This window comes from Sphaerodactylus townsendi, linkage group LG14 (assembly GCF_021028975.2).
Source record: "Sphaerodactylus townsendi isolate TG3544 linkage group LG14, MPM_Stown_v2.3, whole genome shotgun sequence".
In the NCBI taxonomy this organism is placed as follows: Eukaryota; Metazoa; Chordata; class Lepidosauria; order Squamata; family Sphaerodactylidae; genus Sphaerodactylus; species Sphaerodactylus townsendi.
In genome coordinates this window covers 44,722,796-44,738,439 of record NC_059438.1, presented here as the reverse complement: position 1 = coordinate 44,738,439, position 15,644 = coordinate 44,722,796, and the positions used below count along the sequence as shown (strand labels likewise).

The 15,644-nt window shown below is 45.0% G+C and overlaps 1 protein-coding gene across 1 annotated transcript in view; it reads left to right on the top strand.

Moving 5' to 3' along the window:
• Positions 1-7,657, top strand: part of CLPTM1L (CLPTM1 like) — a 40,908-nt gene extending 33,251 nt beyond the window's left edge. Inside the window, exon 17 of the mRNA XM_048515492.1 lies at positions 4,648-7,657. Within this exon, the coding sequence (XP_048371449.1) occupies positions 4,648-4,732 (85 nt within the window). The 3' untranslated portion in view covers positions 4,733-7,657. The remainder of the gene's footprint in view (positions 1-4,647) is intronic.
• Positions 7,658-15,644: the final 7,987 nt, after the last annotated feature.

Sequence of the window (15,644 nt, the reverse complement as noted above, 5' to 3'; positions counted from 1 at the left end):
GTTTCTGTGTGGCAAACATGAGTGAGAAAAATGAGCTCCCAGCCCTGGCTTGTGCTAACTGCAGTTATTTGTTGCTGCCAGCACAGAGCCCGAGGGAGGGGCTGTTGGGAGGAAGCCCACCTTCCCTGAAGGGACAGTGCTGTCCTCAGCAGAGCTGCACCCTTGGAAGGTGATCGGAGTCGAGGGGGTTCGGTGTAATTCTGGCAACGACTTTGCTGTCGGTCTCTGAGTTCAGGTAAGAAAACAGGAGTGTTGCAGGCAGGTCGTCCCTTGTCAAGGGTTTTGTTCACCACTCGTGATACCATGAAGCTGCTTTGCTTTCCTCTATTGGGAAGTTTCTCATGACACCCCTTTTTCCCTTGTTCTTCCCACCTCAGAGGTTTATTCCTTCTTTTGTTCTGATTCTTTCCGACAGGCTGTCTATCGTCAGTAATTACTACTTCCCGAACCCTCCTGTATCTGTCTTGTTTAGCTTGTACACTTTCAGACAGGAATTATCTCCTTCTTTGTTTGTGTACAGTGCCTGTAAATCTATAGAAATAATAATGTCCCCAATGTTCTGTCATTCACAAGTGTCACAGAAGATAGGATATTGTAGAACGGAGCCAGCTTGATGTTTTCTCAGTGGTTGGTCCGAAGGAACAGACAGCATCACTCGCCCCTCCCCCAGTGTGCCTACTGAGTATGTTCTTTTACTTTCTCCCAAGTGAAGCTGAGACGATCCTACTACCCCTGGCAATGAATAGTCCCGTGGTGGCGAACCTTTGGCACTCCAGATGTCATGGACTACAATTCCCATCAGCCCCTGCCAGCATGGCCAATTGGCCATGCTAGCAGGGGTTGATGGGAATTGTAGTCCATAACATCTGGAGTGCCAAAGGTTCACCACCACTGGAATAGTCTGCCTTCAGCTGACAGGAACATACTGGTGATGAGCTGTGATATCTATCTTGCATGCTACTGGAGGCAGGGCCAACGGTTAGAAGGAAACACAGCTCTTGTGTCGGGAGGAAAGGAAGTGTTCCCTCCTCTCTTTCTGTGGAATTGGGAGGCCAAGATTTTCTTTTATAATTTACTGGTTGGTTTTATTTTTGGGACCTTGGTCCCTCCATTCTGCGTAAAACAACCACAACAGCTTCACTCTCATAAAATCCAATTTCCAAAACCTTAAATAGCATAAGAAGAACAATGAATTGCCGTATATACTCGTGTATAAGTCGACCCGAGTATAAGTCGAGGCACCTAGTTTTACCACAAAAAACTGGGAAAACTTATTGACTTGTGTATAAGTCAAGGGTGGGAAATGCAGCAGCCTGCGGCACTGAGCAGGGCGCTGCCACCATTTCCCTTCTTCCCTAGGGAGAAGGCACCCCAAAATATGGGGTGGGTGCTTTCTCATCAGATGTCTTGCAACAGGGTTAGACCCTTTTCTTGGGGGCAGGTCCATCAACTGCTATTAGATGTGTCCAGTGAATGAAACCTCCATTCACAGAGGCAGTATACCCCTGTTTGCCTCCTGAGATGACATAATGTGTCCAGCAAGAGAATTTTTTTCCCAGCGGGGAAAGGATGAGGCGCACTTTAGGGAGGCAAAACCTCTCTGTGGTGATGAACAGTAGAAACGAAGAATGGAACCACCATACTCCAGGGCAATCTACCTGTCAGTAGTCAGGGACTGGGGATAAACAGTGGAGGGTGACCCCGTTTCCTAGAAAAGCATCTGGCTGGTTGCTGGATGCAGGGCTCTAGTAGGAGTCACGGCTTAATTGCGGAGCTCTGGCTTTGCCTGCAGCCGCCTTCTCCCTGGGGCAGAGGGGGTTCCCTGCTCAGCGCCTCCCCGCCCCCACAGTGCCCTCCCCACACTTACTTTAACAAATGGAGCAGGCTTCAGAAGAGGCCTGCCTCTGGTCCCTTCCAGCTTCAAACGAGTTGGTGGGAACTACTTTTCCCAGGGTCTCCTGGGAAATGTAGTTCCCAGCAGGCCGTTCCAGCCTGGAAGGTAACACAGGCTGCAGGCCACTTCTCAAGCCTGCTCCGTCTGTTAAAGGAAGTGGGTTGGGGGTGCTGCGGGGGGAGGCCCCAAAAAATCACTGACTTTCATATAAGTTGAGGGGGTATTTTTCAGCCTTAAAAAAGGACTGAAAAACTCGGCTTTTGCGTGAGTATATATGGTACAATAATCTATAAAACAACATAAAATGAAATAAAATTTGTTTTTGGAATAAAATCAGTTAATTCAAATCTCCAATAAAATATAACATTTACCCTACTACTTTAAAATTGTCTATAACGACAGGCTCTGAGCTGTTATTTGGCTTTATCCTGGACATTTTCAAAGCTTCTGTGAAGAACTTAACCACATTCCATTCTTTTTTTGGCTGGTTATCTGACAAAAGGTAGCAAATCCAGAAATGAGGAAGACCAGTCGAGATGTGATTTGATATATATACATCTTATCAAGTTCAGCTTCTCACAGTATAGCAAAACATGTGAAACTGTTTCTCTCATAAAATCAGAAAAGCCATAGCACTTTGCCACCAAATATTAACTGAATCAACTATCTGGAAAACTGTAAATCAGTATTTATCGGCAGTTATAGCTAAAACAAGCATCAACAGCAATGTAATTAAAGTAGCAATCAACCATTTAAAATAAATTGGCAATCGTAATGTGCAACAACTCACTTTGATCAGTGCAGTATAAATGATTAATCCCCAAACACTGTGAAACAAGGAAATTATTACATGCCAAAGAAAAGCCAAATATACCAGCAGGTTCTCAAGTAATGAATTCTGGAGTTCAGGAACAATCACAGCAAAAGCATATTTTCACATGGTCCCAGCCTTAACATCAGACAGGGCTGGTTTGGAGAGCAAGGCCAAAACTGGATTTATTTTGGGTGTGGGAGAGACATCAGAGTTGCCTGGGGGCAAGGGGTAGAGTCCCCAAGTGGCTGTCATCCCAAACCCTGAGATTCTCTGGGTAGGAGCTGATGTTGTCATATTGAACTTCAGTGCTACCAGTACAAGACGCACATATCACTAAGTATTTTAGCAAAAGGGAGCTGTGAATGTGTGGCATGGAAATTAACTACGTACTAAGTGTAAAATGCCGTTAGTGCTGTCAGACTCTCGAACATGGAAATAACAGAGACCGTAGGAAAGTCCAAAAACACTTTATTCCAGCTGATGTGAAGAGTAACAAAGTATAGCAGGATCTGAGCTAGAGAGCTCAGATCCAGGACTTATATCTTTTAATCCCCCCCATTTCGCCCCACACCAAATGTCCATTACAGTTTCTACTACTACAAAGCTACAAAGGACCTGGGAACCTTTGAAGATGGGCTGGCGCCAGGAGATTGCTAACAGGAGATTGCTAGGAAGGGAAGAGGGAAACAGGAAAACAATTGCAAATCTCACACCACAAGACATCAAGATACTGACAGGCATGGTCCTGACATTCCGCCCCCCTTAAGACCTCCCCTCCATTTCGGCCAATCGGGGTAAGCCCTGTGAAACGCCTTCACCAAGTGAGGGGCTCGGACATGTACGGAATCAACCCATTCATTGTCCCCAGCCGGGAAATGGGTCCAAGCAATCAAATACTGTAGCCGTCCACGATGCACTCGGGAATCCAACACCTCTTTCACCTCGTGGTGAGGCTCGCCCCTGCTAAATGTCAGACTTTCGAACGTGGAAATAACAGAGAACGTATTATTGCTTCCCATCTCCAATGTATATGTGCAGCTGTTGCCACACACATACAAGCACAGGAAAAGAAACTGAAGTGTGTGTGTTGGGGGAGGAACTGGTAGCCCTAAGATTCCAACCTTCTGCCAAAAAATGAATTTCAGCTGCTCTTGAGAATGGGCCTCAAAACTTGAGTCTAAACAGCTGAGACCTAGAATCCCAGGGGTGGGTCATACATTACCTAGAGTTCCGTGTATTGATAAATATTTGTTCAGATTCCTTCCAGTTATTAAAATAATGTGGCATTTGTTCAAGAGTATAGAGCTACCAAGTTAGACTAGAAAGTAATATTTGCAGCATGGCATCTCATTGAAGGTCCAAGGAAAAAGTGACTTTCTGATAATCAAAATTACTGGCCCAGTCAAAGCTGGTGAAAGAACGGGTAGGACACCTACTCCCGACCTTGCTTTCTCCTTCTTGCTGCCTTGATTTCTGCTGCCTCCCTGGACTTGGGTGGAAGTAGAGGTGTACCATCTGGTGCTACTCATCTCCAGTCACCTCTCCCAGCCGCTTTACAGGCTGGAGTTCCAGCTAGGACCTCGGATGACGTGGTTCCAGTCCCAGCTCAGCCATGCTGGGTGACCTTAAGGCCATCACGACTTCTCAGCCAAACCTAACTCACAACCTGTTTTGTGGGGAAGGATTGGAGGAGAAACAAACAGTGGGATGGAATTTCTTAAGAAGATGTGGAATTGGGTTTTGATGATGTTAAAATGAGACCTGGTCCCTCCCTGCCAATTCCACGCCTTCCTCTCCCCATCAGAGGGTCTATTATGGAGACTTCTGCAGAGCTGCTCTGTTGCGTCACGGGAGCACGGGGGCAGGAACTGGGCAAAGAGGGGATCACGGGGTGTCTTTGTGCTAGAAAATGTAACTAACGTGTCTGTTTCTTTGCCAGGCTTTATCCTGTGGATAAGAGCAGAGTGAATGAATATGGCGAATCTTACGAAGAGAAGCCAAGAAGAAAGCCCCACAAAGAATAACTTCAGAAAACTCTGGAAGGCTCCTTGGACTGGGAACTGGCTGCACATGTTTGACTTTTAAGAAGAGACTAAGTACAAGAGTATTCCTCAAAGCTTGTGACAGAACTTCATGGACAATATTTCATCTCCATTGCCAAAACAAGTTTTGATTGTCTATGGAACTAGCTGTCTTTTTATTGTTGGAGTGTGTGTTCAAGAAGTCTGCCAATATTTTTGCCAGGTTTCAGTCAACCATTTTACATTTCTGTGGAATTTGTACATGCAAATTGGCAGCATCCTGCTCATTGGGTTGGATCGCACGGATCTGTTTCATTAGTGGTGACGCTGTCCCCTGGTACAAAGCACCTCCTTTTGCCTTGCACCGGAGGAAGGTGCCACTGTTAGTGGACAGTTTATAAGGTCCCAAGTAGATGACCCATCCTCACTTTGACTCACCATGCAGGGAGAGGGAACAGGCATAGGCATGCTGGCTTGGAGACTGGGCCACCACAGAGTTGTCTAGATGATGCTGATGCCTGGAAGGAGTTCCTGAGGCACGCCCCCTCCTCATGAGCAGCAGCATTTGGAAAATAGCCTCACTGAACAGCGTGCCCACAGTGTGCCGTCTGCCCACTCCTGTGTACCGTGCAGAGGTCTCAGTGAGCAGGCCGGCCAGCGTGCCCATGCTGCATGCCATTCTTCCTCCCTGCGTGGAGCGTCAACATGCAGACAGGTTGTCTTGAACATTCCACATCTGCCGTTGTGAGGTGTAGATTTTAGGACCATTTTCTGGCTGTGGGAACTGCCAAGTATATTGTGAATAATGCTGGAAAAGCAGACCTTTAAACCTTTGCATAGGAAAAAATGTTTTGTACTCTTCATTGGTCCAATTCCTGGGCACCGTCCATTCACTGGGAGGGATATAAGGACATGTTTTTTCCTCTTCCTTTAAAACCAGTGGGGGTTTTTTTAAAGTTTAACTTTGGTTAGGTTTGTGTCCTTTGTGTGTATCGCCTTCCCCACTAAGATCACGTCATCCTGGTCTTCAACAAATCTGTTTTACATAGCAGTACTACTTACAGCAATTGAACTAGGAACCATAGCTGCAATGAATTTAGCCTATACTGGCCTAAACCATCCTGGAACGACACGGGACACAAACAGCTTGTAATGTTTTTGAAAAAGTCTGTTTTTAAAACAGCAGGAGCTGATTAGCATAAATCTGACTAAGCACCTGCAGCAAATAGTTTTCTGAAGTCAATTTTTTTTACACTCACAAAAAGCCGTTTCCTTCATCTATAGAGCCGGAACTTCTTTATTTCTGCAAATGGGACCATTAAGTTACCGTTAGGCTTCTAAAAAGTATATTAATATATACTCGCATGACACATGAATTGTGCCAATTATACTTCAGCAGGGAAAACTAGACCTTTTTTATTCATATCAGACCATGATGGAGGAAGCTGGAGGCAACAGAGCAAAAGCGGGGGTGGGGGGTATCAAAGGAAAAGCGAGGCTGGGCATGGGGTTTAAAATTTGCATGTGAGAGAAATTTACTCCCAGTTGCCAGCTTTTTGTTTGGGGGGGGGGGTTGCTGGGGGGGGGGAGGGGGGACTGTGTCCAGGATAAAATTTTAAGTTCCTATCCTTTTATAAATGTGGCTGTTACATTTACTGTTAAGTTCAAGAAATGCAGTACTACTTGTAAAATATAATTTATTTAAGCATGTTCAAGATGCCAGTGAGATGAACTCATAAAGACCTTTAACTACTACAGGGTAGCAGGCCCTGCAAGCTTTATTTTGAGGCAAACAACCATTGAATTCAATGCCATTTTTTAACTCCTGCATCAAAAAATACATTTCCGAGTCCCCTGAGCCAGGTCCCTTCAGAGCAACGTAATGTAAACACGGACCTCCTATTCATGCAGGTGAAGGAGCTCTGTCTGTGAGTTGCCATCCTGACCTTGAGGGGTCACGGAGAAGGGGCACAGGCATTATCACACTACTATGCACGCTCAAGCCAGTGCTCTCAAAATACTTGAACATGTTCAGTTCTACCTTTCAGGTTTGTTTTGATAAAGAATTGCACTCTCTGTCCTCAGGTATATGTGGATGTTGCTTTGCCAGGACGTCCAGAAAGAAAACCCACTGTCTTGCTTGTCTGGGGCTGCTGCTGGTGGTCATGCGGGTCACAGCCAATGGTTTTTAAAAGGACAATGTTGGCCCCTCCAATGCTGCATTTTTTTCTCAGTAGCTTGACTTTTTTATTTGTTTCTGGGAAGCAGAACTTTAATTACTAATGTGGAAAAGCTGTTTGGCACTATCTGTTAGATCCCCAGATCTTGTTCCAATAATCAGACTGTGGTATATTTCTCAGTAGCCTTTATTATGGACACACAGACCAGGTATTCAGCTTCAAAGTCAGTTCTAAAAAACATGGCTACTGGACACATGTTTATCCCTCCAAATCCCCCTCCCAATTTCTCAGAGCAGAACATCTGGTAACTGTCACTCTCAGTTATGAGCACCAAGGTCAGTAGCAAATAACAAGATGGAGCCACCTGGCTGCCAGCCCAGAGACAAGTTAACAAAAGGTGTACTCTTTCCCATGGGGCCAACATGTCAGGGGAGACTACTTGTCTAGAAGCAGCACAAAAGCCATCAATTCAGGTCAAGACAGAATGCAAGGAATACAATTCAAACATCAATGGTTACATATCTCAAAAGAAGATAGGGAACAACCCTGATACAATCCACCCAAAATCAAATGTTTAAAGTTTCTTTGATGCCCCCACCCCACCTTGTGGAAGTCTCTCCCCGTTTGGAATCATTTGGACTGTGGCTAGATCATGCCCATTGTGTTCACCTCCCAGTTTGTGCTATGCCTGATGACGAAAGCATCTGAAATAATGTTCAAAAACTAAATATAAAATGTGAAAAACTTCTGTCCTTTGACATTTCTTCCTGCATGCGATGGGGTTTTTTCGGCAAGACTTAGTGGTTTGAATCCTGGGAATGTGGCAAAGGCAAAGAGCCTCCTGCTCGGAGCAGAGCTGTGGGATCCTGCCCTGCGTCCCCAGATGCTCTCACTTCTCTTTGTAGTATCTGTAATCTTGTGACTATGATCATGTACTTGATTTCCAAAAGGCTTTTGACAAAGTTCCTCACCAGAGACTGTTGCGAAAACTCAGCAATGAAAGAATAAGAGGGGAAGTCCTCCTATGGATTAAAAACTGGTTGAGGAACAGGAAGCAAAGGGTGGGTATAAATGGGAAATTCTCACAATGAAGAGATGTGGGGAGTGGTGTCCCCCAAGGATCTGTTTTGGGACCAGTGCTCTTTAACCTATCCATAAATGACCTGGAAATAGGGGTGGGTAGCGTGGTGGCCAAATTTGCAGATGATACCAAATTATGTAGGGTGGTAAGAACCACAAAGGATTGCGAAGAGCTCCAAGCGGACCTTGATAAATTAGGTGAGTGGGCTAAGAAATGGCAAATGCAGTAGAGTGTAGCAAAATGCAAAGTGATGCACATAGGGGCAAAAAATCCAAACCTCACATACACGCTACAGGGGTCAGTGCTATCAGTCACAGACCAGGAAAGGGATGTGGGCATCTTAGTTGATAGTTCCATGGGAATGTCAACTCAATGCATGGCAGCTGTGAAAAAGGCGAATTCTATGCTGGGAATAATTAGGAAAGGAGTTGATAATAAAACTGCAAGGATTGGCATGCCCTTATATAAAACCAGGTGCGACCACACTTGGAGTACTGTGTCCAGTTCTGGTCGCCACATCTCAAAAAGGATATCGAAGAGATAGAAAAGTGCAGAGAAGGGCAACAAGGATGATTGAGGGATTGGAGCACCTTCCTTATGAGGAGAGGCTGCAGCGTTTGGGACTCTTTAGTTTGGAGAGGAGACGGCTGAGGGGGGATATGATTGAAGTCTATAAAATTATGCATGGGGTAGAAAATGTTGACAGAGAAATTTTTCTCTTTCTCACAATACTAGAACCAGGGGGCATTCATTGAAAATGCTGGGGGGAAGAATTAGGACTAATAAAAGGAAACACTTCTTCACGCAACGTGCGATTGGTGTTTGGAATATGCTGCCACAGGAGGTGGTGATGGACACTAACCTGGATAGCTTTAAAAGGGGCTTGGACAGATTTATGGAGGAAAAGTCGATCTATGGCTACCAATCTTGATCCTCCTTGATCTGAGATTGCAAATGCCTTAGCAGACCAGGTGCTCAGGAGCAGCAGCAACAGAAGGCCATTGCTTTCACCACCTGCACGTGAGCTCCCAAAGGCACCTGGTGGGCCACTGCAAGTAGCAGAGTGGTGGACTAGATGGACTCTGGTATGATCCAGCAGGCTAGTTCTTATGTTCTTAAGGCCCTTGCTTTCACCTCCTGCAGGTGAGCTCCCAAAGGCACCTGGTGGGCCACTGCAAGTAGCAGAGTGGTGGACTAGATGGACTCTGGTATGATCCAGCAGGCTAGTTCTTATGTTCTTATGTAACCCAACAAAAATGGGTTGTACTGCATTGTTGGAAATAAACTTAAAATATGGACATGATCCAGCCAGCTATAAGGTACTTTTCAGTCCCATTAATTTCAACAGAAGAGATTGAAGTCCTTAAAACCTCTCTTAGAGAAATCACTGGACTTGAAGAGTGGAGTTATGCCTTATGTCTTTAGTGTTCTACAGAACAAGAGATCATCAGTTGAAAACCATAGAAGGTCAAATAAATCAGACCAGCCTCTTCTTCAGACACTGATGCAAGTTTCCTATTTTTGTTTCCCAAACTAGACATTAGTTCGTTACATAACGTAACCAGTAACGTCTAGGTGGGTATCAGAGCAGAGAGATCAGCACTTGCCTCTTGTCCAATCAGTCATCTCCGTTTATTCCATGTGCAAATGAATGTTTACAGGTTATTCCTGTTTGTAAGAAGCCGGTTTCGCTGCTACTGGTTCCCACAACAACATGGCAGGTTCCATCCCCAGAGTTTGTAGGATAAACTGCTGCTCTGAATGTATTCCGTTCAACCCGAGAATTTGTGACTCCTGAAAGCTTCCTGCTGGAATCCACACTGTCAGTCTTGAAAGGTGAACTAAAAGGGCCACACCAGTCGTAGCAGGTAAACAAATGAGGCCAAGGCTGATAGTGAAATTAAGGCAAAAATATTTTTTTATTACTTAGTTAAAATTCCCTCCGCGTCTTGCTCTAGGGGCTCCTTCGGGGGAATCTCTTATGGAATCTTTGAGAAACCATTGCAAGACTGATTCTCCTGAAGACTGTATTGTCAAAGGCTTTCACGGCCAGATTCAACTGGTTGTGGTGGGTTTTCCGGGCTGTGTGGCCGTGGTCTGGTAGATCTTGTTCCTAACGTTTCGCCTGCATCTGTGGCTGGCATTTTCAGAGGTATATCACAGAGAGAAGTCTGTTACACACTGTGTCCAGTGAGAAGGGAATGTTTAGTGGGGTTTATATTGTCCATGTCCCAGGATGGGGAACCAATCAATAAGTGTTTGGGTAGAACTTGCTATGCAAAGGTGTGATTGTATTGTATTGTGGGTGGTGTTATCAGTCCATTTACATTTGTAGTCGCATTTGTATTCCCTGCAGTAGGAACAGTATTAGTGAATGCAAATCCTGTGTCTGAGTGGAGTCCATTGTCCATGAACTTAGCATCCCTTGGCCTTTGATTCTGGTGTTTTTAAGTACTGGTAGCCAGTAGGATTTACATTCATCAATACTGCTGCTGCTGCTGCTGGGAAATCAAATGGCTGGATTTGGCTGCCTGCCCCAGTCTAGGCAAGGAACGTTTTTTTGCTTGTCCAAGGAGTCTCATGGATCCAGTGAGTTTCCAGAACGCTCTGCGGGATCCGAAGGCTACAAGCTACCTGAATGACATGGTCACTGACTGGAATACTAGATTCTCCGAGGCCAATGACAGGATTGCTCCTCAGCGCTTTCTCCATCCCCGCCTTCGCCCCGCTCCTTGGTATACTGAGGACCTGCAGGGTATGAAGCAGGAATTGAGACGACTTGAGTGAATGTGGCGGAAATCTCATGACAAGGGGGTGAGAACATATGATCTTTATGAAAACTTATGAGATGGCAACGAAAAGTGCGAAGAGGGACTTCTTTCCATCTACAAGTGCATCTGCCAGCTCTTGCCCAGCTCAATTATTTAGGGTAATTCAGCGACTTTCAACATTACCGTCAAGTTCAAATCATGAGAAATTGGCCATTAGCTGTGAGGCTTTAGCAAGCTTTTTTGCGGATTAAATCTAGTGCCCCCGCCCTGATCTTCCTGCCACTTTTGATACAGCAGCAGAACTGGAGGCTCCTTTGCTGTCTTCTGGTGCATTTTTAGACCACTTCTCTCTGCTCTTTCCAGACGATGTCAACAGGGTTCTAGCTGCTGTTAGACCTTCTACCTGCCTCATTGATCTTTGTCCATCCTGCCTGATAAAGGCCAGTAGGGATAAAGTGTAGCAACCTGTTGGATATTGTCAACCACTCCCTTGACCAAGGAGTGTTCCTGGGTCAGCTGAAGGAGGCAAATGTGTGTCCACTGGCAAATCTGTCGGCTGTGGCTCAAAGCAAAATTCAATTTGTACTAGAAATGGTCTTGCTGGCTACAGGGAAAATAGAAAGTGAAAGCGGAGCTTGAGGAAATATGTCCAATGGCATATCTGGAGAGCGAGGGTCACGTGGGGCACATTTTGGCCCCCCACTCTGCCTCCTCCCCCCTCTCCCACACCCAGCCCTCTGCTGAATTCCCCTCCCCACCACCAAACACCCCTGGAGTCCCCCACTGCTGCACTGCAGCCCCCGCATCTGCAAAAAAAATATGTTTTCCTCCTCCCATATTAAGGTTTTGGGAATAGACTACTAACTCAATTAAATAATAGGTGATTAAAAGTTATTTGTGGACGCACAAAACTTTCAAAAGAAATTTAGCTATGGCTTCAGATAGCTCCACTTCTGAGCTATTAGGCAGATTAATCATTTTTACATTGTCAGAAAAGGTCTCAAACCCAACTGAAAATAGTGCAGCAAAATCAGGTCTGATATTATATCTGGGGCAGAAAAGCAAGATGTGATCAAGGGAGTCGACTATTGATAGGCAGAATGAGCAAGATTTTTAAAAAACGACCTTGAAGTAATAGAGAAGGAAAGGCATTGCATCTTACTTACGTCAGAATCCATCTTTGGTTATGAACAATAGTTGATCCAAATAAATAGCAGATGCTAATTAATGATCTTAATTAATGTGTGTACAGTCTGATGAGACTGATTTCACTGTGTTGTATGGATAGTCTTCTAGACTCCCCAAAAGGCATGGCAGGCGATTATGGATAACCAAAAACTTTGCAGGACAGGAAGCTCTGGCAAGGAAGAGAACTGAGCGAGGCCACCCCTCTTCCACCAGCAGGACAAATCCCAGGATTATCCATGTCCTGTCCTGAAGGTACCAGGTGGTTTTTATTTTCTCATTGAAGTTATTTGCACTGTATTTTTAAAATCAAGTTAGATGATGTAACATGGTTGATATCCTAAATATGTTTGGCCAAAAGCAGAGGAGAACTTGTGATTGCGTAGAGTTGCTCTGATGCAGTTTTTGACATTCCAAATTCTTTCATCCACCAAACAACATCCACCAAATGCAGTGTTGATAAGGAAATGTGATTGATTTCAGGCTATTGTAGTAAGAAAGGTTTTACTGAATGAAATCATTGCTTGGACTGAGGGTTCTTCCCCTCTGTGTCTCCACCTCCTGCAGTCACATCTGTGCATCGATCCCGGTGAGCCTCTCCTTTAATTGCAAAGCTGGGGTGAACATGAGGAATAAACTGCCTGGGGTCCTTCAGTGGAAATCCCACCCCTTTCTTTCAGATTTACAGGCGAGACTCAGAGCATGTGGAAAACCTCTGGTGAATCTGGAGAGAAACTTTCCAAACAATGAATTTCAGATCTGAAGTCAAATTTTTGTTAAGTAAAGCTACATTCCTCAACATGGCGCTCATGGGTGCTGCCCACTCGAACGTCCCCTGTTGCCCACTACGCTTTTCACAAGATGGGGACCCTTGTTATAAAGTAACCCATCACTATTGCAGTGAAAACTAATGTTTTAAATATTTATATGTATGTGTGCTTGTATATTTATTTTATTTTAGTTGGAGAAATTTTCAAAATTAATATGTGAATTTTATTTTCTTTCTTTAATCTTAGATCTTAGGACAACAATTTGTGACATGTTTAGATATTTGAAGGGATGTCATGTTGGTGAAGGAGCAAGCTTGTTTTCTGCTGCTTCAGAGACTAGGACCAGGAGTGATGGGTCCAAGGTGAAGGAAAAGAGATTCCACCTAAACATCAGGAAAAACTTCCTGACAGTAAGGGCTGTTCGGCAGTGGAATGACCTGCCTCAGATTGTGGTGAAGTCTCCTTCTTTGGAGGTTTTAAAAGAGAGGCTGGATGGCCATCTGTCAGGAGTTCTTTGATTGTGTGATCCTGAATTGCTGGGGGTTGGACTTGATGGCCCTTTGGGTCTCTTCCAACTCTATGATCCAACATTTATAAGATATTTTTGCAGCAAGGCTACAAATATGTCTCATACACAGTTTCAGCACTATAAAGTGCCACTAGATGGCGCTGTGGAGCAGAGAATTAGGATGTCCCCTATCTCAGCAGCATTGCCCTCTTGATACGTGCCTTGGTGATGACCTTAGAAAGATCCACCTTCTTAAAATGGCCAATCCATGGTTTTCAAATTCTTTAGGTTGTAAAGACAACCTGAGAAAATGTTGAGGATTGACCTGCAGTGCCAATAAATGCTAACCCTGATGGCTGAGTACAGTGTTGATGCCTTCAGTTGTAGTCTGGTTCAGTCATAGTCTGGAAACACTCATGGAACTGAAGTAGAAGGAGCAAAATGTGGGGCTGAAGGTTGATCTGCATTTGGAGTTGAAGAGAACTTTATGTGGGACTCTGCAACTTTCTCACACTAGATCTGGTGCAGAAGTTTCCAGCTAAATTCACTAGAGCCAGTGTGGTGTAGCCTGATCTCATCAGATCTTGGAAGCTAAGTCTGGATAGGGGACCACCAATGATGGCTCTGCAGAGGAAGCCAACAAAAACCACCTGTGCTTTTTGCTTGCTTAGGAAACCGAGGCTGGGGTCACCAGAAGTCAATTTCAACAGGATGGCACATCTGTCCAACTGTAAACATGTTTGGGTCACATCTGTCTTTGTTTCTTTTGCCTTTTTCTTCTCTCTTTCCTTTTTTCTGCTTCTGGCTCCTCATCTTTCAAAATGTAAATTGTGAGTGTGTCATTCATTAACCAGTTTTCACTCCAGAATGCTGTATCTGAAAAAATCTGTCAGAACTTTGACCTGCATTCTTTCTGCTTTGCACTTAAGGATGGAAATTCCCACCTTTGCTTTCTGGAAAACTGATAATTTTAATGACTTCATAAGTGAACAAATTTCTCTTCCTCCCAGGGTTATTCTCCCTGTTTCCCCACCCTGTAAACATTTGCTTATCGTACAGAACATACACTTTGGTCAAGGCCAAGGAGAGATGGCTGACAGCATCATTAGAACTTGTCAGAACAGCAGGAAAGTTCTGGTCATTATCCTGTGGAGAGAAAAAAGATCAGCTGCCACAAGATGGACACGGGGGGGGGGAGGGGGGCTTCTACAGATCTGTTCTGTTAGTGGAGGTTCTTTGGTGGGGCTGGAGGAGGAGCCATTCACCTGTTGCACAGGTGCCTTTTAGCATCAGAGGAAGGCTCCTTCTGTCAGAGGGAGGCACTGCTGGTGACGGTATGGATTTTATTATTTATTTATTTATTTATTTAGATTTGCTATATCGCCCACCCCTGAAGGGCTCTGGGCGGTGCACAATCTAATACATCAGATAAAATACATCACAAAACCTGAAAATTAAAATACATCTTTAAAAGCTTAAAATCAACTATCAGACGGTAATTAATAGATCAAGGCAGTCAAAAGCTCTTATGCCCCAACAAACAGCATAGGGCCGTGGTGGCGAACCTTTGGCACTCCAGATATTATGGACTACAATTCCCATCAGCCCCTGCCAGCATGGCCAATTGGCTGATGGGAATTGGGCTGATGGGAATTGTAGTCCATAACATCTGGAGTGCCAAAGGTTCGCCACCACTGGCATAGGGGATGGCACTATCAGTGGCTGGCTCCCGCAAAGGCCCGGTAGAACAACTTTGTTTTGCAGGCCCTGCGGAATTGTTCAAGATCCCGCAGAGCTCGGATGGCCGGAGGCAGAGTGTTCCACCAGGCTGGGGCCAAGGCACTAAAGGCCCTGGCCTGGGTACAGGCTAGCCACGTCATAGAGGGGCCAGGGACCACCAGTAAATTGGGTGGTCCCTCCTTAGGAGTGGGGACATAAGGAGAGAGACAGTCCTTCAGATATGAAGGCCCCAGGCCACGGAGCGCCTGAAAGGTGATCTGGAATTGAAGGTGATCTGGAACCTTGAAGGTGATCTGGAATTCAATTGGGAGCCAGTGCAAGCGACCAGAACAAGGGAGATATGGTCCCCCTAGACACCCCCGCGAGAAGTTTCTCTGGTTTCTCTTCAGATAGTATAAATCTTTCGCCTTTTACCAAGATGAATTCTTAATGCAATCAGAATGTATTTGGAATTTTGGTGTTTGGAATATGCTGCCACAGGAGGTGGTGATGGCCACTAACCTGGATAGCTTTAAAAGGGGCTTGGACAGATTTATGGAGGAGAAGTCGATTTATGGCTACCAATCTTGATCCTCTTTGATCTCAGATTGCAAATGCCTTAACAGACCAGGTGCTCGGGAGCAGCTGCAGCAGAAGGCCATTGCTTTCACTTCCTGCATGTGAGCTCCCAAAGGCACCTG